This window comes from Aquarana catesbeiana, linkage group LG11, assembly GCF_042186555.1.
Source record: "Aquarana catesbeiana isolate 2022-GZ linkage group LG11, ASM4218655v1, whole genome shotgun sequence".
NCBI classification, from domain to species: Eukaryota; Metazoa; Chordata; class Amphibia; order Anura; family Ranidae; genus Aquarana; species Aquarana catesbeiana.
The window spans coordinates 117,001,700-117,029,523 of record NC_133334.1 but is presented as its reverse complement, the minus strand read 5'-3'; the positions used below and the strand labels follow the sequence as shown (position 1 = coordinate 117,029,523).

The following is a 27,824-nucleotide window of genomic DNA, read 5'->3' as shown; positions in this document are numbered from 1 at the left end:
CACCAGTCCATCCAGTTCAACCTGAGTGAGTGTCTACAATTGTCCCTATCCCAGTACATTGTGTCTCATTAAGAGACAGTCTCATTGATACTCCTTTATTATATATTATTTAAGGTACCCATATAGCACCGTCAATTTACACATACATCACACACTCACATCGGTTCCTACCCTCAAGGAGCCCACAATCCAGGGTCCCCAACTCACATTCATAAACTAGGGCCAATTTTTGGACAGAAGCCAATTAACCTACCAGCATGTCTTTGGAGTGTGAAAGGAAAACCAGAGTACCCGGAGAACATGCAAACTCCAGGCAGGTAGTGTCGTGGTTGGGATTCGAACCAGCGACCCTTTTTAATGCTAGGTGAGAGTGCTACCCACTACACCACTGTGCCACCCACTTAAGAGTTTAATTATGCTACCAAAATTAGTGTGCTGTAAAATTGCCTCAAGCCTGTTTCTTCTTGCTGGAGGCTGCCATTTTGCTGAAGCCCAGAGCCCCTGAACAGCAGTGAATCATAAAGTGAAACTAAACCCAATCGATATAAGGATTTAAAAAAAAAAAAAAAAAAGTTAGCAATCCTGGCATTCCAGGAATGGAACTGTCACGCTTGCTTGTGTCCTCAACCAAACTGTCAAAAAGCAAATCAAATGGCTGGTATTTGAACCGATCACATGTGCAGCATCATGGCAGTAGCAGATCAAATAGAAGTAGCTTCCTTGGCTTCAAGACCCCTTTCACACTGGGGCATTTTTTAAGGCAATTTTGGGCTAAAAATAACGCCCGTAAAAGCGCCTGAAAAATGCCTCCTCTGCAGCACCAGTGTGAGAGCCCAAGTGCTTTCACACTGGGGCAGTGCGCTCGCAGGACGTTAGAAAAAGTCCTGCAAGCAGCATCGTGGGAGCGGTGTATACACTGCTCCTCCACCGTCCCTGCCATTAAAATCTATGCAAAGCGATTCAGCAGCGGTGCTTTTAACCCTTTATTTGGCCCCTAGCAGGGGTTAAATGCGCCCGAAAAAGCATTGCTACAATTAGCTGCGCTTTACCGCTAATGCCCCCCTAAATTAATAACTATACATAAATATAATATTTATTATAACTATGATTTTTTTTTTTTAGCAAAAACTAAAAAACCCAGTGGTGATTCAATACCACCAAAAGAAAGCTCTATTTGTGTGAAAAAAAAAAGATAAAAATTTAGTTTGCGTACAGTGTTGAATGACCGCGCGATTGTCATTCAAAGTGTAACAAAGGAAATGGAAATTTTTAATGTTTTACATAGCAATACCTGCAAAAGGGGCCAGCCTGAAGTGATCTAGCAGGACTTCATTTTCTGACTAAAGTCCCGCTCCCCCCCCCCCCCCCCCCCATCCTCTCCTATTCCTGCCCCGTTCTCCGCATCTCCCCTTCCACCTCCTCCTTTTCTCTGCCAGAGAGCTGAGGACTAATCAATATCACATAGGGGGAGACTTTCCGACCCTTCTTTGTTTTGGTTTTCATGTGAATGATTATGTGGTTACCTCACCCCTATTAGCGTTTGCAAATCTCATAAGTTCCTTGGTTACTCGATAATATGATATATTAATAGTCAACACCCATATAAAGAAACGAAATTATATTATTGGATAATTCTAAATTTGTATGTATCAACAATCCTATGTATGACTCCTTCTAAACCTGTACTGTCTTATTGTTCAATAAAACTTCTTTTCTGAAAAAAAAAAAAAAAAGTCCCGCTTTAAGTGCTGACATAGCCCCACAATATCATTACATTCTGGTACCTGAAGGTTCTTTTGTTTTTAAATCATGCTCTGTGGAGCCTCTTGGTTCCTAGACCTGGGCTGTTCAGTTACACAAATTCAGCCCTGTTCCTACCAACTGACCTGCCATAAAACTGTCAAATGATAAAACTTCAGGGGGCACTAGTTCCCCGATCTGGCAGGTAAATGACAGAGGATGGGGCTTAGTACCAGGCTAGGACACAGCTTAACCACTTAGCGACCGCCCCATGTACATTTACTGCAGCAGGGCGGACGCTCTGTGATAGATCGTGATCTGACACTTCCGTTTCTAGGCACGCGCCGCAAGCGACCCGCTCCTGCTGTGACTGGACACATCGGGAGCCAATCAATGGGTCCAGCAGATGCGATGTCCACCGGGACCCACCGAACATTTAGGAGAAAGGCAGAACAGCAGTCTGCCTATGTAAACAAGGCAGACTGCTTTTCTGTGAGAAGGGAATGTGCTGATCCTGTGTTCCTGCTGAGCAGGGACACAGATCTTTACATTCCCCCAGTCAAAGCACCTCCCCCACAGTAAGCACACCTAGGGAACACATTTAACCCTTTGATAGCCCCTAATGTTAACCCATTCCCTGTCAGTGTCATTGGTACAGTGACCGTGAATATTTTTTTTTAGCACTGATCACTGTGTATTAGTGCCACCGGTCCCCAAAAAGTGTGAAAAGTGTTAGTTAGGTGTCAGATTTGTCCGCCGCAATATCGCAGTCACACTGTCACTGATCATGCCATTACTAGTAAAAAAAAAAAGAAAATGAAAATAGATAAAACTATACCAAAGTTTGTAGCCACTATAACTTTTGTGCAAACCAATCAATATACACTTATTGGGATTTTTTTACCAAATATATTGGCCTAAATTGATGAAGAAACTTTTCATCTGATGTCTCCGTTCCCAGTAGAAGTGTGTTGAGGGGAAACGTGCGTCAGATGGAGCAAGCGGCTGTAATGCCATCACATTTTATTCATTTTTTCCCCATGCAGTAAGAAGGCTCAAACCTCTGCTGCCAGTAAGCTATTGCTATTTTTTATCCGGTTCCCTTTGCTGTGCACAATTTGCGGTGTATTTTGCTGTGCAATTTGATTTGACTTTTTGGCTTGCAGTTCTTGGAATGCTGTGTTTTTAATGCTGTGCGCAATTGCTGTGGAGTGATAAGTGACTTTTTATAATAAATTTTATACATCTACACTATGGAGTCTCCCCCGTTTTGTCTTCATTGAGGAGTCTGGATATGTGGAGGATCCAGGGAAGATAATTGATCTCCCCTCCCGCAGTTGTGGAAATCAACACCTGAACCTTAACCACCTCAATACTGGGCATTTTCGCCCCCTTCCTGCCCAAGCCATTTTTCAGCTTTCAGCACTGTCGCACTTTGAATGACAATTGCGCGGTCATACAACACTGTACTCAAATGATATTGTTATTGTTTTTTCCCCACAAATAGAGCTTTCTTTTAGTGGTATTTGATCACCTCTGCGTTTTTTATTTTTTGCGCTATAAACAAAAGAAGAGTGACAAGTTTAAAAAAAAAAAAACACAATAATTTTGACCTTTTGCGATAATAAATATCCAATTTTTTTTTCTTTAAAACAAATTTTTTCTCAGTTTAGGCCGATATGTATTCTTGTACATATTTTTGGTAAAAAAAAAAATCGCAATAAGCATATATAGATTGGTTTGCGCAAAAGTTATAGCGTCTACAAAATAGGGGATAGTTTTATAACATTTTTATTTTTTTTTAATTTTTTTACTGGTAATGGCGGCGATCTGCGATTTTTATCGTGACTGCGATATTGCGGCGGACACATCGGACACTTTTGACACATATTTGGGACCATTCACATTTATACAGCGATCCGTGCTATAAAAATGCATTGATTACTGTATAAATGCGACAGGCAGTGAAGGGGTTAACACTAGGTGGTGATCGAGGGGTTAACTGTGTTGCTAGGGAGTGATTCTAACTGTAGGGGGCGGGGACTCACTAGGGGAGGAGACCGATCGGTGTTCCGCTGTACTGGGAACACATCATCGGTCTCCTCTCCTCTGACAGGACCGTGGATCTGTGTGTTTACACACACAGATCCATGGTCTTGCTGTGTTACCGGTAATCGCGGGTGCCCGGCGGACATCGCGGCCGCCGGGCACGCGCACCGGGTGCCTAGTGACACGGCGGGCGCGCGCGCGCCCCCTGGTGGCCTAGGAAAGCGAGGACGTCATATGACGTCCGCCCGCAACGAGAGCTGCGCCGCCTGGCCGTCAATTGACGGCCGGCGGTCGGGAAGCAGTTAAACAAGTGTTTGATGTTCCACTGAAGGAAGAGAGGACAGTTTTCTGGAGCGTTACCCAGGTGGAGATCACAGAAGCCGGCAGGCAAATGCAACAAGCCTTTTAGATCTCTAGAATCTGAGATCCAACAGATTCGGTAAGCGAGCATTTTTACTTTACCTAAAGTGGGAAGATCATCTGTGTGTGTCAAAGCGGAAGATTCATGGTTGATCCACAATACAAGATATCCTCACGTGGACTTTATTGTTTATGATATATCGTGAGGGTGTATATTTATAAGAAAAAATTTTTTTGCAGAGGAACAATTATTAATTTAATTGGTGTGTGAAGTGGGAGCAATTAGATTGCTGAGCACATAGATCAACATAATTTCTTTTTTCACAATAACACTAGTTCTAAAAGGCACATAATTATTTCACAATTCTGAAAAGGATTTAATTTAAATATGTTGGTATTAGGTTACTAGTATATAGAGTAACTTAGTTGCTCCTTATTTGTGATATATAAACACTAGGTATAACAATGTATCACAATTTATTTATTTTCTCATTTATTTTTTCACAAAAATAGTGGTAAATCACGTGGATAAAGCTGTTGTATACATTGTATCACGATATATAAATTGGTGGCGCGCTTGTAATTTTCCATTATTCTTTTGAGATCAAAATGTACAACAGGAAGTTTTCAATTTTGTAATACTGCTACCTTAGAAACATTTTTAGACCAGGTCAGATTCACTTTAAAGCCCCATTCACACTTATGCGACTTGTCATGCGACTTTGGACCCCTTTGGACCCCTTTGTAGAGGAAAAACAATCACATTAGTCTAAACAAGAGTCACAACAAAAAGTCATACTTATCCAAAGTCGCACTGTAAAGTCGCAATGGAAATTGCATGATTTTTAATCACACAAGTGTGAACGGACTCTAAAAAAGGGACAACTGACAGGTCCCAAGACTCCCTTGGAAGGTTGACTGCGGCTGGAACAATCAGTTGCCTTCAAACGTGCTCATTAAGTGGCCATATTTGTGAATTTTTTTCGACACAGCACACCACTAAATCAGCATATACTGTCCACTTTATATTAATGAGCACGACAAATGTGAATACTGTACTTTTCAAGACCTACCTTTGCAGGTGTGGAATAAGCATCCAATAGATTCTCTTCTTCAGTCTCCACCTCAATACTATGAGAAAGTGTAAAGGATGCATAAATCGCAAATACAGAGATTACACAAACAACCATAGAGAGATAGGACAAACCACACACTACACAGAGTATTTGTTTTTAAACTAATGAATAACGTGCACATTGAATAATGCTGGAAAAAAAAAAAAAAAGGATACAGCTCTTGAATGCTGTTAAAATCCCTACTGCCACAGTGTTTATCTTTCTTCACACTCGTGCGTTTCACATTTCTTTTATTAAGAACCTAAGAGAAATAATTTAAAAAAAAAAATCCACAATTAATTCTCTCGTGAGATTTACCCGAAGGATGCATTATGCAAAAGGTCTATAGATCAGACAACCATTTGTAGACTGCAATTCACCCCAAACAGCCCAGGAGAGATGATCATGCAAGGGGTGCAATAGTCAGCACAGGATGGCAATGCAGCTGTGCAATTTTAAAACATAATGAACCGCACCACATTGTCACCCTATCACAAAGTTGAAGGATATTGGACCTACGGGTAATAAAACTATATTACAGGGGACTACAAAAACAAAGCTGTGTTAATGCCACGGACAGCCTTCACAATATATATTTTTTTTCTCAGTTCCACTTCAAAAATCTTAGCTGTTCAATAGTAATCTTAATCTTTGGTCCAACAATGTATCCATTAGTACCTTATATAATAAAAGGTGTTAAAATTTATAGCCTTATCAATACGTTTAACAAATAATTTAAAATTTATAAAATTGAGATCAGCTTTAATAAATAATCATAACGTGTTAATGCATAAAAAACATAAGCATATGTATACTTTGCTCAGCTACACACACATTTACGCATTTTATGGCCCACTGCACCAAGGGTGCCCCATGGACCAGATTAATGCAGGAGAGAAGTCTATCAAGGGAGCTGCTTTAAGCTGCAACAGGGTCTTCAGTGTATAATTTGTATATTTATATGTACATGGGGCAGCCATATTTGTTCTTTACTTACACAGGATATACTTTGTGCTTTACAGTACTACACTTGGTTGTATTTTACTGCCTCTCTCATAGAAAAATAGACAGGCAAAAATCATCAGAAACACTGCAATAATATTTCAAAATATATAATCATTAATTTAAAAAAAAAAACAACTTTAGTTTCCTTTAAGGCCAGCAACGTATCCTCATATTGGCCAAATCAGTTGCTTAATTTCCTAATACACACATTGTCCCCGGACACGACTCCAACATTACTTCATGATAAAATTATATATTATTAGTGGTGGAAAAAAGGAGATAAGCACTTGTACATTTCACAGGCAGAGCACAAACTACAGTTGACAAGTCCAATAAAGTTATTTCTTTGTGGGAATCTCAAAGGGATAAACCCAGTGGGTGACTAAACTCAACAGTGTCCATTCAACAAGAATATCAGTGTTAAGTGAACTAACCCTGTAAATAAATGTTTTTTTACAGGTCTTCATCAAATATTTTTAAATTAGTTGAAGCCACCGAACATGTGGGTACTGCAAAAGGGTTAGTCAAAAGTTTTAGCATTTAGCTCTGTAGAATTCAATTATTTCACCGCTGTACAGAGAGAACTTGCTACAAAAAAGGCTGTGATTCATGCAATGTCTAACTTACAGAAAATGTAAACTAAAGAAAACAAAGTCACAAGCTGATACGCATTATATAGTTAATCTAAAAGCTAAAAAATTCCAAAACTGTTATTACAGCACAGAAACAAATAAAACCTCATACACATTATATAAAATAGCTAACACATGACAAACAGGAAAATTACAGGAATGATAGAAGTGGGTAAAAGGGATCACGCGAGTCTAAAAAACTTTGACCCCAAATATAATAAGAAAAATAAATAAATAAAAAGTGTGCACGTGTGTAATATATATAATATTTATTACATATACACACACACACACACACACACACACACACACAGAATATAAAAAGTCTACACACCCCTGTTAAAATGTCAGGTTTCTGTGATGTAAAAAAACGAGACAAAAGATAAATCGTTGCAAGACTTTTTCCACCTTTAATGTGATCTATAAACTGTACAACTCAGTTGAAAAACAACCTGAAATCTTTTAAAGGGGGGGGGTTAAAATAAAAAACTAAAATGATGTGGTTGCATAAGTGTGCACACCCTCTTATAACTGAGGATGTAGCGGTGTTCAGGATTAAGCAATCGCATTCAAGCTCATGTTAAATAAGAGTCAGTACACATCTGCCATCATTCAAGGTGCCTCTGATTAACCCCAAATAAAGTTCAGTTCTAGTAGGTCTTTCCTGACTTTTTCTTGGTCGCATCCTACCGCAAAACCCATGGACCGCAGAGAGCTTCCAAAGCATCAGAGGGATCGCCTTGTTAAAAGGTGTCAGGAGAAGGGTACAAAAGAATTTCCAAGGCACTAGATATACGATGGAACACAGTGAAGACAGTCATCATCAAGTGGAGAAAATATGGCAGAACAGCGACATTACCAAGAACTGGACGTCCCTTCAAAATTGATGAAAAGATGAGAAGAAAAACGGGCAGGGAGGCTGCAAAGAGGCCTACAGCAACATTAAAGGAGCTACAGGAATATCTGGCAAGTACTGGTTCTGTGGTACGTGACAACAATCTCCCATATTCTTCATATGTCTGGGCTATGGGGTAGAATGGCAAGATGGAAGCCTTTTCTTACAAAGAAAAACAGCCAAGCCTGGCTAAATTTTTCAAAAAAACATCTGAAGTCTCCCATAAGCATGTAGGAAAAAGTGTTATGTGGTCTGATGAAACCAAGGTTGAACTTTCTGGCCATAGTTCCAAAAGAAATGTTTGGCGCAAAAGCAACACTGCACATCACCAAAAGAACACCATACCCACTGTGAAGTATGGTTTTGACAGCATCATGCTTTGGGGCTGTTTTCCTTCAGCTGGAACAGGGGCCTTAGTCAAGGTAGAGGGAATTATGAACAGTTCCAAATACCAGTCAATATTGGCACAAAACTTTCAGGCTTCTGCTAGAAAGCTGAACATGAAGAGTAACTTCATCTTTCAGCATGACAATGACCCAAAGCATATATCCAAATCAACAAACAGATGGCTTCACCAGAAGAAGATTAACGTTTTGGAATGGCCCAGCCAGAGCCCAGACCTGAATCCCATTGAAAACTGTGGGGTGATCTGAAGAGGGCTGTGCACAGGAGATGCCCTCGCAATCTGACAGGCTTTTGTAAAGAGTAAAGATAAGTCAAGATGTGCCATGCTGATAGACTCATACCCAAAAAGACTGAGTGCTGTAATAAAATCAAAAGGTGCTTCAACAAAGTATTCGTTTAAGGGTGTGCACACTTATGCAACCATGTTTTTTATTTTTTATTTCCCTCCACCTAAAAGATTTCAGTTTGTTGTTCAACTGAGTGTACAGTTTATAGGTCACATTAAAAGGTGGGAAAAGTTCTGAAATGGTTTATCTTTGTCTCATTTTTTTTATACCAAAAGAGACCTGACATTTTAACAGGGGTGTGTAGACTTTTTATATCGTGTGTGTGTGTTCTAGATCTTTTGAGGCCACTGTGCTCTTAGGAACCTTAAGTGCAGCAGAATTTTTTTTTGGCCAGATCTGTGCCTTGCCACAATTCTGTCTGAGCTTTTCAGGCAGTTCCTTTGACCTCATGATTCTCATTTGCTCTGTCATGCACTGTGAGCTGTAAGGTCTTATATAGACAGGTGTGTGGCTTTCCTAATCAAGTCCAATCAGTATAATCAAACAGAGCTGGACTCAAATGAAGGTGTAGAACCATCTCAAGGATGATCAGAAGAAGAAATGGACAGCATCTGAGTTAAATATGAGTGCCACAGCAAAGGGTCTGAATACTTAGGACCATGTGATATTTAATTTTTCTTTTTTAATAAATCTGCAAAAATGTCAACAATTCTGTGTTTTTCTGTCAATATGGGGTGCTGTGTGTACATTAATGAGGAAGAAAATGAACTTAAATGATTTTAGCAAATTGCTGCAACATAACAAAGAGTGAAACATTTACGGGGGTCTGAATACTTTCCGTCCCCACTGTATATATACACATTACACATACACACAATGCTGTGAAAAAGAAAAAAAGCTGCCCAAACCTGCCTGGCTTTATGTGAAAAAGTAATTGCCCCTAAACATAATAACTGGTTGTGCCACCCTTGGTGGCAACAACTGCAATCAAGCATTTGCAATAACTGCCAATGAGTCTTTCACATTGCTGTGGAACAATTTTGGCCCACTACTCTTGGCAGAATTGTTTTAAATTCAGCCACATTGGAGGGTTTTCCAGCATGAACGGCCTGTGGAAGGTCATGATACAGCATCTCAATTGGATTTAAGTCCGGGCTTTGACTAGGCCACTCCAAACACCTAAAATTTGCTTTGTTTGAACCAATTGAAATTGTGTTTCGGATCATTGTCCTACTGCATAACTCAAGTGCACTTGAGCTTGAGGTCACGAACTGATGGCCAGACATTCTCCTTTAGGATTTTCTACTGGAGCTCAGAATTCATGGTTCCATCAATTATTGCAAGTCGTCCAGGTCCTGAAGCTGCAAAGCAGCCCCAGACCATCACGCTACCACCACCATGTCTGACTGTTGGTATGATGTTCTTGTTATGAAATGCTGTATTAGTTTTATGCCAGATATAACGGGACCCACACCTTCCAAAAAGTTACATTTTTGTCTCATCAGTTCACAGAATATTTGCCTAAAAGTCTTGGGGATAATCAAGATGTTTTTTATTCTTGTTGAATCATGAACACTGATATTACCCTGAGGCAAATGAGGCCTGCAGTTCTGGGTTCTTTTATGACCTCTTGGGTGAGTCATAGTCATGCTCTTGGGAGTAATTTTTGTAGGCCGGCCACTCCTGGGAAGGTTCACCACTGTTCCAAGTTATCTCCAATTGTGGATAATGGCTCTCCCCGTGGTTCAATGAAGTTCCAAAGCCTTAGAAATGGCTTGGAAAACCCTTCTTAGATCGATGCATGTACATTACTTTGTTTCTAATCTGTTCTTGAATTTTTTTAGATTTTGGCACGATGTATGGCTTTTTGTGATCCATTAGCATGCTTTACTTTGTCAGACAGCTTCTATTTATGTGATTTCTTGATTCAACAGGTCTGGCAGTAATCAGGCCTTGGTGTAGCAAGTGAAAGTTAACTCCAGCTTTCTAAAAAAAAATTGTGGTTAAATCACAGTTCATTCATGATTCAGCATGGGAGGGGGCAATTACTTTTTCACATAGGGCCAGGCAGGTTGGAACAGTATTTTAATTTTAATAAATTAAATAAAAATTGAAAAACTGCATCTTGGATTTACTTGGGTTATCTTTGTGTAATAATAAAATTTGTTTGATGATCCAAATCATTTAAGTGTGAGAAATATGCAAAACAGGAAGGGGACAAATACGTTTTCACAGCACTGTGAGTGTGCATCCATCTATATCTATCCATCTATATCCACACATATACACACAAATTTACATAAATACATACAGTGCCTTGAAAAATGTATTCATACCCCTTGAAATGCTCCACATTTTGTCATATTACAACCAAAAACGTAAAATGTATTTTATTGGGATTTTATGCGATAGACCAACACAAGCACATAATTGTGAAGTGGAAGGAACTTAAATGGTTTTACATTTTTTTTTAACAAATGAATATGTAAAAAGTGTGGCATATATTTGTATTCGGCCCCTCTGAGTCCATACTTTGTAGAACCATGTTTCACTGCAATTACAGTTGCACATAGTTTTGGGAATGTCTCTACCAGCTTTGCACATCTAGAGATTGACATGTTTGCCCATTCTTCTTTGCAAAATAACTCAGGCTCTGTCAGATGGTATGGAGAGCGTCTGTGAACAACTATTTTTAAGTCTTGCCACAGATTCTCAACTGGATTTAGGTCTGGACTTTAACTGGGCCATTCTAAACACATGAATATGCTTTGATCTAAACCATTCCATTGTAGCTCTGGCTGTGTGTTAAGGGTCGTTGTCCTGCTGGAATGTAAACCTCCGCCCCAGTCTCAAGTCTTTTGCAGACTAACAGGTTTTCTTCTAAGATTGCCCTGTATTTGGCTCCATCCATCTTGCCATCAACTCTGACCAGCTTCCACGTCCCTCCTGAAGAAAAGCAACCTCACAACATGATGTTGCCACCACCATGTTTCACCATGAGGATGATGTGTTCAGGGTTATGTTAGTTTTCCGCCACACATAGCATTTTGCTTTTAGGCCATAAAAGAATGATAAAGAAAATAGGATTTTTATATCAGCTTACCTGTAAAATCCTTTTCTTGGAGTACATCATGGGACAGAGCCACAGTAATTACTGAATGGGTTTATAGGCACCTTTTGGTGATGGACACTGGCACACCCTAGACAGGAAGTTTAGCTCCCTATATAACCCCTCCCCTTACTGGGAATACCTCAGTTTTGTAGCAAAGCAATACATGTGTAATCAGAAAGAGGGAAGGGACCTCTGTGTCCCGTGATGTACTGCAAGAAAAGGATTTTACAGGTAAGCCATTATAAAAATCCTATTTTCTTTATTGTACATTATGGGACACAGAGCCACAGTAATTACTGTATGGGATGTCCCAGAGCAATGCTATCTGAGGGGAGGGAGACACAAACAGAAGTAGGGTACAATCAGACCTGAGGACCTTTACTGCTGCCTGCAGTACACTGCGTCCAAAGGAGATATCCTCATGCCTTCTTACATCCACCTGATAGAATCTGGTGAATGTATGGACTGAAGACCATGTTGAGGCCTTGCAGATTTGAGCCATGGAGGCTTGGTGATGCACTGACCACGTAGCACTAACAGCCCTGGTGGAGTGCGCTTTGATTTGAAAAGGTGGAACTTTCCTTTTCAAACCATAAGCTTGAATAATTACTTGCCGAATCCACTTAGCAATAGTAGATTTCGATGCTGCCTGTCCTTTTTTAGGACCTTCAGGCAACACAAACAAAACATCCATTTTCCAAATCTGAGCAGTCGCCTCCTAATAGATTTTGACTGCTTTCACTACATCCAGAGAATGTAGTGACTTTTCTTCCGTAGAATAAGGTTCTGGAAAAAATGAAGGTATAACAATATCCTGGTTCAGATGAAAACCTGAAACCTCCTTTGGCAGAAAGCTAGGATGAGGACGCAATACTACTCTATCCTTATGAATAATTAAATATGGCTCTTTACAAGAAACAGCAGCCAATTCTGATACCCTTCTTGCAGAAGATATGGCTACCAGAAAAGCTAGCTTCCTTGTCAAAAGGACCAAGGGAATATGTCGTATCGGATCAAAAGGCTGTTCCTATAATGCCGACAGAACTAAATTCAAGTCCCAAGGGTTCAGGGGTGACCTCACCGGTGGATTAAGCCGCGTTACCCCCTGTATGAAGCTGAGGACCAAAGAATGCGAAGCAAGTGGCCAGACCGATAAGGACGAGACCTGGCCTTTGATAGTACTCAAGGCCAGCTTCATCTCTAACCCCGTTTGCAGAAAGGCAAGGATTCTACCTATAACATTTTCTAGGATGCCAACCCCTGGATTCACACCAGGAAACATATGCCTTCCAGACTCTATAATAAATGACTCTGGAAGCTGACTTTCTTGCATTAATCAACGTAGAAATTACTGAGCCTGAAATCCCACGATTCTTCAGAATGTGGGTTTCAATAGCCAAACCGTTAAATTTAGTGTTTGTAAGGTAGGATGGAACACTGGGCCCTGCAATAGCAGGTCTGGATGTGGTGGTAGGATCCATGGGACCCCTACCGCCATCTTTACGATCTCTGCATACCAAGATTTTTTGGGCCACAAAAACCACTGACTTCCTTTCCTGCTTGATCCCACAAAGAAGTCGTGGTAACAGCAGAATAGGAGGGAATGCATAAATCCGTGAGAACTGATCCCACGGAGTCACCAACGCAGTTGTCGACCTTGTTGTTGAACCTGGACGCAAACAGATCTACGTCCGGGATCCCCCAATCTTTGGCATATAGCCAGGAAGATGTCGGGGTGAAGAGAACATTCCCCTGGAAACAACCGCTGGCGACTTAAGAAGTACGCCTGCCAATTCTCTACCCCTGGAATGAAGATTGCCAATATGCATGGCATATGCTTTTCTGCCCAGGTAAGGATATGGTTTACCTTTCCCTGGGCTGCGCGACTTCTGGTGCCCCCTTGGTGATTGATATAAGCCACTGCTGTGGCATTGTCAGATTGGACCCTGACAGGACAACCCCACAACCTGAATGTCCAGGCCTTTAGGGCTAGGTACGCTGCCCAAATCTCTAGAATGTTGATGGACAAGGTCCTTTCGGTTCTGGACCATTTCCCTTGGACAGTCGTCTCTTCCAGGACTGCTCCCCAACACAAAAGGCTGGCATCTGTTGTTACCACCTTCCAGGTAACTGGTAAGAAGGATTTTCCTTCCGCAGATTCTCGGGTATCAACCACCAACTGAGGCTCTGGCGCACTATTGGCATCGGAAAATCTAGCGCCTGGAGCTTCTTGTTCCAGGCAGACAGGATACTGTTTTGCAGCAGTCTCGAATGAAACTGAGCATAGGGAACCGCTTCGAATGAAGCCACCATCTTTCCCAACAACCTCATGCAAAGGCGAATAGAAGGACCCTTCTTCGCCCTGACCACCTGAACCAGCTCCTTTATGGCACTGATCTTTGCTTGGGGTAAATACGCCCTCTTCTGGGTTGTATCTATAACCAGACCCAAGTACTTTAGTCTTCTTACTGGCTTTAAAGAAGATTTCTCTAGGTTGAAGACCCAAGCTAGGTATTCCAGGTAGTTGATTGTGGTGACCAAGCTTTGGTCTAAGCAGGCTACCAACGGTCTATCAAGAGTAGGTCGTCTAGGTCAGCTATAAATCGTTATACCTTGGGCCCTTAATCTGGCCAGAGGAGGAGCTAGGACCTTTGTAAACACCAGAGGAGCAGTAGCTAGACAGAAAAGGCAGAGCTACAAACTGAAAATGAAGTTTTTCCACTTCGAAACGCAGATATTTCCGATGAGCGGGGAAAATACGTACATGCAGGTATGCATCCTTGATGTTGATTGCTGCCAGAAGTTATCCTCCTTGTAGGGTGGAGACTACTGATCAGATTGATTCCATGTGAAAAGATCAAATTTTCAGGAACCGATTTAGATTCTTGAGATCTAGAATGGGTCTGACATCTCCATTTGGTTTTGGCACCGTGAAAAGGTTTGAATAAAACCCCAACCCCTGCTCTTCTTCCATGGGGGCCACCATGATCACTTTCTGCGACAAAAGCCGGTCTAACGCTAGAAGGAGAGACTTCTTTTTTCTCTGGATCTTTGGGAACATTTGACCTGAGTAAACGAGGAGATGGGAATTCTCGGAACTCTAGTTTGTAACCTAGAGCTATTGTGGAGACCACCCATCGGTCTTGAAAATCCTCCTGCCAGGCCCTTGAGAACTGTAGCAGTCTTCCCCCCACTCTAGCGAGCGGGGGCACCCCTTCATAAAGAGGCTTTAGCGTTCTGTCTTTCCTCCCCCAGGACTTCTTTTATCCCTGGAGTTGACTCTGAGGTTTACCTCTTGAAGCTGACGGTGGAGGCTGTCGTGACTGCCTGGAGGCTGATGCACCTGGCACTGGAGAAAGAGCCCGTTTAAATGAGGGACGTTTACTCCTTTTCTTAACTGGCAAAAGGGTACTTTTCCCACTTGATATCTTTTGGATATAATTGTCCAAATGATCCCCAAACAGCCTTTCACCGCAGAAAGAAAACCCAGCCAGGAGCTTTTTGCATGGCGCTTCGGCTGACCAATTTTTCAACCATAGGATTCTACGCATATGCACCAACCCAAGCGTAAAGTGAGAGGTCTGAAGAAGAGAATCTCTGATTGCGTCAATTGCAAAACACAAAGCCCCTGGCAGCTCGGCTAAATCCTGGGCCTGCTGTTCAGGGAAAACTTTGAGCACCTGTTTCAAGCGGTCTCTAAAGGATTGACACACTACAATTGCCGCCACTGCAGGTTGAGCTACTGAACCTGCCAAAAAAAAATGTTTAACAGGAATTCCAACTTTTTATCGGTTGGATCCCTAAGCATTTCAGCATTGTCAACAGGACAAGCCAAACTTTTATTTACAGAGGATATAGTATCATCAATTGCTGGTATACCCCCACATCTTTGTCAATTTTTCCTCCATAGGATAAAGTGTTGAAAACGTTTTGAGAGGGAAAAAATGCTTATCTGGGTGATCCCACTCAGAATATATAAGCTTTTCCAGCAATGAATGAACAGGAAAAGCACGCAAAGCTTGAGGAGGCTTCAGTGAACCCAAACAAGAAGTGGGCTTTTCAAGCGACTCAGTTACGGGTAACTTAAATGTGGAGGGGACCATTTGAGTAATGCAGCGTACACACGACCGGACTTTCTGGGAAACTAGGTCAGACATTCTTCCCGCAGGACTTCCAGCGGACTACCAGGGGACTTTCTGAATGGACGGACTTGCCTACACACGACCGGACTTTCCGGCAGACTTGGTCCGCCGGTCTTCCCGACGGACTTTCATAATGAACGGACTTGCCCACACACGGACTAAAGTCCGTTCATTTTGAACATGGCTCGGGTACGACGACGGGACTGGAAAAGGAAGTCAATCTCGTCGCTTTTATCGGCAAGATTGACACCTTGCAAGCCCCGTCGACATGGGGACAAGGTGCTTTGGGGTGGCGGGGGCCGCAGGGCGCCTCCCTCCTCCAAAGCACCCACCCCCCATGTTGAGGGCATGCGGCCTGGTACAGTTCGGGGGGGGGGTGCTTGCTCGTCCCCACCCCCTTTCCTGACCGGCCGGGCTGCGCGCTCGGATCGGGGTCTGGTATGGATTTTGGGGGGGACCCCCACGCCGTTTTTTCGGCATAGGGGGTTCCCCTTAAAATCCATACCAGACCTAAGGGCCTGGTATGCCCCGCGCTCGCCGCAATAGGAAAATTTGTTTTTCCTATTGCAGCGAGCGCGAGATGCAGTACCCTGCACTTGCGTCATATCTGGTCCGTCGGACCAGCATACAGACGAACGGGCCTTCCGTCGGGAACTGAGTCCGGCGGAGTTACGACGTAAAGATTTGAAGCAGGCTTCAAATCTAAAGTACGTCGGATTTCCGACCAAAACGGTCCATCGAAAGTCCGATGCAGACCACACACGGTCGGATTGTCCGCCGGATTTGGTCCATCAGCGTCCGTCAGACCAGTACGGTCGAAAAGTCCGACCGTGTGTACGCGGCATAAGAGATTGCACCAGTAATTTCCCAGCCTGTGAAGCTGAAGGTGGTCCTTCCCCAGTTAATTCCTCAGAAGAGGAGTCATCAGTCTCTTAACGGTCCTGAGGGAGAATCATCTTCCCTCTCCCACTGTTCCCCTGTTTGAGGGGTCTGGGTGGTAGAAGGGGACCTAATGCATTTTCTTCCACTCTGTGAAGATGCGATTAAAGCCGCTAAATCTTTCCTCCAATCCAATCATGGCTGAGGAAAACCTCCTGAGTAATATATACATGGGATGAAATGCCAGAAGCAGTTGCAGTCCCTGACCACCCCAATGGCTCGCTCTGACCAGCCTCCCTAGGCCTTTCAGGGGGGATGGCGTTGCAGAGGGAGGGTCCTCAGAGCCTGAGGGAGATCCCTTTGAGCCCCTGTTTTTTTGGGGTGTTTGTACCTCCCCTTCTGCCCATAGTGCCAAGCACAAATGCAGAGGTGCTACCAGAAAATGCAACCACTGCTGAGCAAAAAAGTCCAGCAACTGCCGGTGCTAAGCAAATGTGCCCTGGGAATGCCTGTGTCATCCGCACTCACATGCCACCCAGTCTGCTCTGGGTTCCTCCATCAGCTAAATGCACCTGCAAAAAGTGCACCTTATAGCTTCACAGAGCACGCGTTATGGACGCCGAAGCCATGCTAAGGCCCCCCCCTTCCTCCGACCTCCCACCACACCCCCCATCTTTTTCAAAAGTGACTGTTTTCCTGCGCGAGCAAGGCTCCGATCCAACCGGATCGCAGGTGGAGGTGGGGCTGGGGTGGAGGAGAGCTGCTGGATGGAGAACCGCCATAATGGCGGTGGCAGCTGGAGCGGCATGCCGCCAACTGACCCATGCTCCCTCTGCCTGCTGGAAAGAAGCTTTCAAGGTGGGGGGACATTCAAAAGAGAAAAAAACCCCTTCCATCATCCTACCTGGGGCTTGGGCTGGAGGAAGCGTGCAGCTTGTGACACAGAGCGAGACTGACAAGCATGGAATCAGGTACGTGCTCTTGTCAGCCCCCGATGGCGACTTTAGGCATGACAACATTTACTTAAAGGAGAAAACCCACAAGAATTAGAAAAATTCCTTAGGAATCTCCCTTACCTTATCCATCTGCTGGGTTCTGTGGTAAACCAGACAGACCCAATCTTCACCACTCATGGTGGGCTCCATTAAAAAACCTTCAGGGACCGGTGCCCCTTTTTATCGGGGGTTCCACACCCCTGGACCTGTAAAGCACCCCGCCAGGAAATATGGCTGAAAAAAACCAAACACTGGATCCTGGGGTTCAGCTCTCTAAAAAGAGAAGCGTTACAGGCAGAACCTCGTTCTTCTGACACGAGGCCCGGGTACCATTCAATTCGGCCTGGAAAAGACACTTTGAATGGATCCGGTTGCATAGCTTGCCCCAGCAAAAGGAATATTCCAGTGGAGCTCAGCACAGCACAGCACAGCACTCGTGACCAACACCTAAGACACTGGCGAAAAAAATGGAAGTACTCTCAGTAAGGGGAGGGGATATATAGGGAGCTAAACTTCCTGTTTAGGGTGTTCCAGTGTTCATCACCTAAAAGGTGCCTATATAACCCATACAGTAATTACTGTGGCTCTGTGTCCCGTGATGTACAATAAAGAAAGTTAAAATTTTGGTCTCATCTGACCAGAACACCTTCTTCCACATGTTTGCTGTGTCCCCCACATGGCTTCTCGCAAACTGGACTTCTTATGGCTTTCTTTCTACAATGGCTTTCTTCTTGCCGCTCTTCCATAAAGGCCAGATTTGTGGAGTGCACGACTAATAGTTGTCCTGTGGTTACCATGGGCCTCTTGGCTGCTTCTCTGATTAATGCTCTCCTTGCCCGGGCCTGTCAGTTTAGGTGGACAGTAATGACTTGGTAGGTTTGCAGTTGTGCCATACTCTTTCCATTTTTGGATGATGGATTGAACAGTGCTCCATGAGATTGCAAAGCTTGGGATAATTTTTTATAATTGAATCCTGCTTTAAACATCTCCACTTTATCCCTGACCTATCTGGTGTGTTCCTTGGCCTTCATGATGCTGTTTGTTCACTGGGTTGTCTAACACACCTCTGAGGGCTTTGCAGAACAGCTGTATTTATACTGAGATTAAATTACACACAGGTGGACACTATTAACTAATTAGGCCACTTCCGAAGGCAGTTGGTTTCAGAAGATTTTAGTTTGGGGTATCAGAGTAAAGGGGGCTGAATACAAACGCATGCCGCACTTTTCAGATGTTTGTAAAAAAAATTGAAAACCATTCATCATTTTCCTTCCACTTCACAATTATGTGCCACTTTGTGTTGGTCCATCACATAAAATACAGTTAAGCTTTTGCCTGTAAAATGACAAATTGTGGAAAATTTCAAGGGGTATGAATACTTTTTCAAGGCACTGTAGATATAGATCACCTTCACAGCAGCTCTCCTGCTCATTCTGCCTATATAACTACACCACAAATCTTCTGGTTTAGCCTTGTATTTAAGAAAAAAAAAAGAAGGAGAAGCCATTTTGTGAATGGATGAGGTGGATGAACAGCGAATGACCCACTTCTCCAGCCCTGTGAGCACCTCCAGCGGCCGGAGTTTTCGATTATTGGCAGGATGGGGATACTATGCAGATTTTGTTTTTGACCAGATATGTACTTGGTGTGAGTTATAATATTTTTAATAAACTGCCCCACTGGATGGCACTTCCCTTTCTATACACACACGTGTGATTTTGCATTTGACTAGATATGTACTTAATGTAAGTTATAACATTTTTAATAAACTGCCCACTAGATGACGCTCTTCCCTTACTATACACACACAGGAGCGGTGGGGGTCCGAATCGCATGCAATTAGGACAGGAATCACACTGCATACCTGTTCAAATCGCATGCGTTTAATTTTGCCGTGCGATTTGTGCCCACTTATTTTGTAATGAGGCAAATCGCACTGTAAAATATCGGTACTCGGTATCGTTGAGTACTTGACCAAAAGTATCAGTACTTGTACTGATAAAAAAAAATATGTTGTAATAGGGCTAAAAGTTTCCCATGCACTTTTGCCAATTTTCATGCAAAATGTGATGTTAATCTGCTGCTCCAGATTCCGGTTACTCATTTTCCTCCAGCAATGCAACACACACGTTATTTCTTATTTCATCTACTACTCTGTAAAAGTCAACTGGTCTACGACCCAGGCAAATGCAAGTTAGAACAGGTTTGAATGAGCTTTAGTGCGAATGGCTGTGTGACTCATTTTGGGAATTTAACAGTCACACCTCATAAAAGAGAACATCTGCAGCATTCCCAGCCACCAACCAGATGAAGTGGCACATAACTTCTGTGAACAATCTTAATTAAAAAAAAAAAAAAATCTTTTTCATGAAGTTCCACTTTAATTAAGTTGCCCCATCACTCGCTATAAAGACAGAGATAAAACCCTTGAGCGTTAAACAGATACACCCCTCATCACAGCATCATAGCTCACCTCATGCTCCAATAGATTTAGATTGCTGACTGTAAGATGCTCCAAGTGCCGTGTTGCACTGAAGGCTATCCATTCATTGACAATATCCTCCCCATCGAGTCGATGAACAGAGCACAGTTCAACCACTACATACACAAAAAGAACAGTTAAAAAAGTATTTTTCTGTAATAGCCATTTGATCTGAGACATACATTGCACAATTTTATTCATTACAAATTATCTAAAATTATAATCCCCTTAAAGCGATCTTAAAGCCTTGTTTTGTTAAATAAAAATAAACAAACATGTCATACATACCTGCTCTGTGCAATGGTTTTGCACAGAGCAGCCTGGATCCTCCTCTTCTTCGGTCCCACGCTGGTGCTCCTGGCTTCTTGCTCCTCTAGGGGCACCCAAGCAGGCGTGCTCCCGACCCGTGGCTCTGTGTGTCCATTCACACATCATGTCGTGGCTCGGCCCCGCCCCCTCCGTGTCCTAATTGGCTTTTGGCAGCAGCGGGATACAATCAGGAGTGCGAGTCCCCTGACAGGCAAGGCTCTCGTGAACATCACTGGATTGAGAGAGGGCTTGGGGGGTGGGGTGTAAAAGGTAAAGGTAAAAAACCTTGTGCCTTTACAATCACTAACATCTCAGCTTCATAATATGAACATGAAAAGATAAGTGTCAGCATGGCAAAAAAGTGTTTTTATGCTGGACTCCAGGCAAATTGTTAAATGCACATAATATACAGTAAATACACAGTATATGTGCTTTACCCTTTGAAGGAACTGTAATTCTCTTCAGCCACCTGCCGTACAGTTTTTCAGTTTCTACAATGAAATGTCATCTTCCAGCTTTCACACTGGACAGTGAATCCACATTATTCACAGCTGATTCATTGTCCAATGGGGCGACAGGTGACATAAGACGAATTAAACTGCCCGTCCACTGAAATGAATGGGAAGAGCTTCCAAACCACCGCAAAATGGCTCCTTTTTCTTTTAGGTCAAGTTGTCACATGACCTATAAAAAAAAAAAAAAAAAAAAAGCAGCACACCGCAAAAATGGCACTAAAGCGTCGCAACAACAGCCAACGTTCTATGGGCAGTTTTTGTGCGCCTCAGTGTGAAAGGGGTCTCAAAATCAAGTACTATACTCTGGATCTCACGTATTGTGACAAACATGTTATAAAAATGTCAATAGAAACAAGTTGCACCAAAAAAGCTAGCAACACCCACATCATCTGATGAATTTCATCCAGCTGACTTGGAAGACTGCCCATTGATAGTTATCTTCATTATAACAGCCTGTACTTTTAAAGTACCTTTCCAAACTTTAAAACAAAGGGATTGCATTAATTAGAACAATGGAGGATTAAAATGAAGAATTTAGGAGTTAGAACATACAAAGTTTGAATCTTGGTCGCTTAAGCAGGAACTGGCCGAGATTTGAACCATTAATGGGTAGGCTGAATGTACCAAGTTGATCGATCAACTTGGGTACAACCAGCCTGCCGGAATCTTTTGCGATTATTGTTAGCGACTGTTATAGCCGCTAGCGATAATCACTGTCTTCTCCTGACAGGGATGGCTTCCCCCCACTGGGAGAAGACAATTGCTGATTCCCCTGTCAGCACTGTATGAGTTGATGGAGGAATTGTGCGAATTTCTTCCCTGCAACCCATGGTTACAGGAAAGAAATTCACATTGTATATGGCCTACCTTGATGTATAAGAAATGAAGATATAATGAAGGAGGATACCATTTTTTAGCCTTTTTTTGTCACATTCCTTTGATGTTACTGCTAACAATCAGGTGGGGTGAATGTTCAGGAGTGAGGTCTGCAGTGTTGTGCAAAGTCCACTACAGCAACTCAAGTGGGGAAAAGTAGTGAACGGTGCAATTAGCAATTAAAAAGGACACAGTGAGTGACAGAAAGGACTCAGATACAAGCATACAACAAACATGTAAGTATGCATTATGTGCTGTTGGTAACTGCCTGTGGTGTACTGGTGGAGAGAGGTTTCAGAGGAACACACAGCTGTGAGACTATTTACTAAAGACGAACCTGCTATTTGTTGGAACAGTGAACAGCAGAGAAATGCAGAATTACAGACTGAATTGAAGATTTCATATACTTTTTGTAGCTTCATAAATTTGACACAGATTCTTACATTTATCTGGGACTTCATCATCCTCAAAATCAACTCCAAAGACCATCAGCTCATCTTGTATGCTCTTTACAGACACAGGCATGATGTCCCACTGTGAACCTAGGTGAGATGTTAGTCCTTGTGTCCACGATGAAGCCTAAATCACAAAGAAAAGAAGTGCAGCTGTCAGTGGACATTTAGAGCTGTCAAACAGCAGTACGGCTGAAACAACTAATCGATTAATCGACAACTAATCGATCAAAATAGTTTTAAACTATTTTGATAATCGATTAATCGGCCAGCCGATTAGTAGGCCTGCATGCAGAATGCATTATTTGTTCACATATCAGGAAATACAGTGCAGCACACATACAGCTCAGTACACCACCCATGTCAGTAAGTGCCCGAGAACATGTGAATGGGAGAGGCGCAATGCCTCATGGGACATGTAGTCCTAGGCAGGAAGTGAGTGGTTCTAAAGTCAGATGTTTTTTACTTTGCTATAGGGGCACTGTATATTACACATTTCAGCTTGCTATTGGGGAACTCTGAGGGAAGGAGGAGCCAGAAGTGTTGGTGGGGGACCCCAGAAGAGAAGAGTCGGAGCTGCGCCGTGCAAAACCTTTACACAGAGCAGGTAAGTATAACATGTTTGTTGTTTAAAAAAAAAAAAAAATCACTTTAAAAGACTCTGTGCAGGGAAGATCAGAATCTGAACTCAAAGAAGGAGGAGGCTAATAGACAGGAGGTAATAGAAGGCATTACAAATACATTTAAAGTGAACTTTTACCAGTATTGTGCATTATATTTAAAATGATCATAATCATTAAAAAAAAAAAAAAAAAAAAAGGATTTTTTATAACAGCTTACCTGTAAAATCCTTTTCTTTTGAAGTACATCACGGGACACAGAGCCATAGTAGTTGCCATGTGGGTTATAGGCCACCTTCAGGTGTTGGACACTGGCACACCCTAAACAGGAAGTTGCCTCCCTATATAACCCCTCCCATACTGGGAGTACCTCAGTTTTGTAGCAAAGCAATACACGTGTATACTAGAAAGAGGGGAGGGACCTCTGTGTCCCCTAATGTACTTCAAAAGAAAAAAATTTTACAGGTAAGCCGTTATAAAAATCCTATTTTCTTTAATCGTACATCACGGGACACAGAGCCATAGTAGTTACTATGTGGGATGTCCCAGAGCAATGCCAACTGAGGGGAGGGAGACACAACAGAATTAGGGTAACATGAGACTAGAGGAGTTATACTGCTGCCTGCAGTACACTATGCCCAAAAGCGATATCCTCATGCCTTTTTACATCTACCTGATAGAATCTGGTAAATGTATGGATTGAAGACCAAGTTGCAGCCTTGCAGATTTGAGCCATGGAGGCCTGGTGATGCATTGCCCACTGAGCACTAACAGCCCTAGAGGAGTGCGCTTTGATTTGAGAGGGTGGAATCTACCTCTTTAAACCATAAGCTTGAACGATTACTTGTCGAATCCATTTAGAAGTAGTAGATTTCGATACTGCCTGTCCTCTTTTAGGACCTTCAGGCAATACGAATCCGTTTTCCGAATCTGATCAGTCGCCTTTAAGCAGACTTTGACTGCTCTTTTCTTCCATAGAACAGGGTTCTGGAAAAAAATGAAGATAAAAAGTTAGGATGAGGACACAATACTACCTTATCCTTGTGAACAGTAATAATATGGCTCTTTACAAAAAAGAGCAGCTAATTCTGATAGGCTTCATGCAGCAGATATGGTTACCAGAAAAAATAGATTCCTTGGCAAAAAGGGCCAAGAGAATATGTCGTATTGGCTCAAAAAAAGGCTGTTTTTGTAACGCCGACAAAACTAAATTCAAGTCCCAAGGGTTCAGGGGTGACCTAACCGGAGATTAAGCCGCGTAAAGTTACGAACCAAAGAATGAGAAGCAAGTGGTCGTTGAAACAATACCAATAAGGCCGAGACCTGTCCTTAGAAAGTACTCAAGGCCAGCTTTATATCTTACCCCATCTGCAGAAAGTCAAGGATTCTACCTATGACCTATTTCCTGGGGTGCCAACCCCTGGTTTCACACCAGGATACATATGCTTCCCAGACTCCATAATATATAATTTAACCAAGGTAGATACCACTGAACCTGACAGCCACGCTAAATCAGAGTGTGGGCCTCAATAGCCAAACCATTAAATTTAGCATTTGTAAGGTAAGATGGAATACCGGACCTTTGCAAGAGAAGGCCTGGACGCGGTGGTAGGGTCCATCGGACCCCTACTGCCATCCTTATGATCTCTGCATACCAAGATCTTCTGGACCACACTGGGGCCACAAGAATCACCAACTTCCCTTTCTGCTTGATCCTGCGAAGAAGTCGCAGACGCACGCAGAAAAGGAGGGAATGCATCAATCAGTAAAACTGATTCCATGGGAACACCAAGGCACCTGTTCCGCATGCTAGCGGATCCTTTGTTCTTAACATAAAGATGTCAAACTCTCTGTTGAACCTGGATGCAAACAGATCTACGTCTGGGATCCCCCATCTTTGACCTATTGTCAGAAAGATATCGGGGCGAAGGAACCATTCTTCAGGGTACAACTGCTGGCGACTCAAAATAGACCGCCTGCCAAATTTCTATCCCTAGAATGAAAAACTGCCGATAGGCAAGGTACATTGTTTTCTGCCCAAGATAGGATATGATTCACCTTTCTCTGGGCTGCAACTTGGTGATTGATATAGGCTACTACTGTAACATTGTCGGATTGGATCCTGACAGGATAGCTCCGTAAATTAAACGTCCAGGCCCTCAGGACCATACGCTGTGCCAGGATCTGTAGAATGTTAATGGGCAAGGTCATTTCTGATCTGGACCACAAAATCTTGGACAGTTCCAGGACTCAGGACTGCTCCCCAACCTAAAAAAGTTTGGCGTATGTTGTTACCACTTCCCAGGTAACTGTAGGAAGGATTTTCCTCTTTGCAGATTTTTGATTATTAACCATAAACTGAGGGCTACAAACTGAAAATGAAGATTTTCTACCTTGAAGTAGATATTACTGGTGAGTGGGGAAATATGCCCACGGAGGTATGCACCATTGACGTCGATTGACGTCAAAAGTTCTCCTCCTTGTAGGATGGAGACAACTGATTGGATTGACTCCATGCGAAAAAGAGCAGATATCCAGGAACTGGTTTAGACTCTTGAGATCAAGAATGGGTTTGATTAGAATTAGACTTTGCCGTGAAAAAAGGTTTGCATAAAACCTCAACCCCAGCTCTTTTATGGGGACCAGCATGACCACTCTTTGCCAAAGGATGGTCCAATGCTAGAAAGAGAGACTTCTTTTTCTCTGGATCTTTAGGAACGTTTGATCTGAGAAAACGAGGTGACAGGAACTCTTGAAACCCCAGATTGTACTCTAGAGCTATTGAAGAAGCCACCCATCTGTCTTGACATTCTTTCTGCCAGACCCTTGAGAAATGCAGAAGTCCCCCCCCCCCCCCCCCCTCCGCGCCCTCTCCTAAGGAGGCTTTAGTATCTTGTTTGTAGGTTTTTTTTTGTCCTGGGCTTGACCCTGAGGATTACCTCTTGAACTTGATGGCCGAAGCCGTCGTGACTGCCTGGAGGCTGATGCCCCTAGCACTGGAGAAGGAGCTTGTTTAAATGAAATACATTTACTCCTTTTCTTAAATGGCAAAGGGGTACCTTTCCAATAGAAATTCTTTGGATGAATTATCCAAGATATCCCAAACAGCCATTCACCTCAAAAAGGAAAACCAGCTAGGAGTTTTTTGTTTTTTTTCATATGACGCTTTGGCTGACCAATTTTTCAACCATAGTATTCTATACATATGTACCAGCCCAGCGAAAGGAGTGAGGCCTGAAGATAGAATCTCTCATAGCGTCTATTGCCACCATAAAGCTACAAAGAGCTTGCCAGATCCTGGGCCTGCAGAACAGGGATAACCTTGAGCACCTGTCTAAACTGGACCCTCAAGGATTTTGACATATACCAGTTACTGTCAGCACAGGCCGAGACACTCAACCTGTCAGGAAAACAATATATTTTTTTTTTCAATAGGAATTCCAACTCTTTATCCATTGGATCCCTAAGTATTTGAGCATTGTCTGCCGGACAAGTCAAACTTTTAATCAGAAGATATAGCAGCGTCAATTGCTGGTATCTTCCACCTTTAACCACTTAAGGACCAGCCTCATTCTGGAATTTAGGTGTTTACATGTTTTAAACAGGTTTTTTTGCTAGAAAATTACTTAGAACCCCCAAACATTATATATTGTTTTTTTTCTAACACCCTAGAGAATAAAATGGCGGTCATTGCAATACTTTTTTTCACACCGTATTTGCGCAGCAGTCTTACAAGCGTGCTTTTTTTTTGTAAAAAATTCATTTTTGAGAATAAAAAAATAATAAAACAAAGTTAGCTCGTGGAATGGCGTCAAACTTTTACCCTCAAAAATCTCCATAGGCAACGTTTAAAAAAATTCTACAGGTGGCACGTTTTGCGTTACAGAGGAGGTCTAGGGCTAGAATTATTGCTCTCGCTCTAACGATTGAGGTGATACCTCACATGTGTGGTTTGAATACCGTTTTCATATGCAGGCGCTACTCACGTATGCGTTCGCTTCTGCGCGCAAGCTCGTCAGGTCAGGGTTTTTTTTTTTTTTTTAAAAATATTTTTATTATTTTACATTATTTTTACACTGTTTAACCACTTGCTTACAGGGCACTTAAACCCCTCTCCTATCCAGACCAATTTTCAGCTTTCAGCGCTGACGCACTTTGAATGACAATTGTGCGGTCATACAACACTGTACCCATATGAAATTTTTATCATTTTTTCACCACAAATAGAGCTTTCTTTTGGTGGTATTTGATCACCTCTGCAGTTTTTACTTTTTGTTAAAAAAAATGTAAAAAACTGAATTTAAAAAAAAAAAAAAATGTTTTCTCCTTCATTGATGTACGCTGATGAGGCGGCAGTGATGGGCACTGATCAGTTACACTGATAGGCAGCACTGCTAGGTGGTTCTGATTGGCACTACTGGTGGGCATTGATAGGTGGCACTGTGGGCACTGTGGGCAGTGTTAGGTGGCACTGATGAGGCAGATGTGCCTCTTCCACTTCGGGACCGATGTCCCTCACATCTGAGCCGGTGATCGGCTTTTTTTTTCTACTCATGCAGCGAGAGTAGAAAAAAAAAAAAAAAACGATTACCGATCTTTTATTTACATCATGTGATCAGCTGTCATTGGCTGACAGCTGATCACATGGTAAGGGGCCAGCCCCTTCCTTAATAGCACGTAAAAAAACTGCGCTTTAGGATAGGCTTATGTGGCAAGAGAACAGGTTGCTGCCTCCCTTCTGCAGAGCACTCACAAGGGGTCCCTGCTAGTCATACGTAAACTCTCAAAAACAATGGGTTGATGGGCGCTACCTGGAAAACCTGATTTTCTAAGCATATACAGGAAAAAACCTTAGAGGTGGTTTTATATTATTATAGTCTAACACACCAATGTACATATCACCTCAATCAGTATATGAAGAGGGAATATCCCAATAGTTGGTAGCTAGTGGGAA

General features: G+C 42.6%; 1 protein-coding gene across 2 annotated transcripts in view; it reads right to left on the bottom strand.

Annotated features, from left to right (window-relative positions):
* The window catches only part of POLA2 (DNA polymerase alpha 2, accessory subunit), a 143,499-nt gene that overhangs the window by 88,760 nt on the left and 26,915 nt on the right, over positions 1-27,824 (bottom strand). For both annotated transcript variants that reach the window (XR_012236563.1, XM_073604936.1), the window contains exons 2-5: positions 22,242-22,377; positions 20,090-20,214; positions 5,441-5,526; positions 5,223-5,280 (exon numbers count right to left, since the gene is read on the bottom strand). Coding sequence is in view for 1 of the 2 variants with exons in the window: in XM_073604936.1 (XP_073461037.1) it covers positions 5,223-5,280; positions 5,441-5,526; positions 20,090-20,214; positions 22,242-22,323 (351 nt within the window). In the remaining variant the exon portion in view is untranslated. The remainder of the gene's footprint in view (positions 1-5,222; positions 5,281-5,440; positions 5,527-20,089; positions 20,215-22,241; positions 22,378-27,824) is intronic.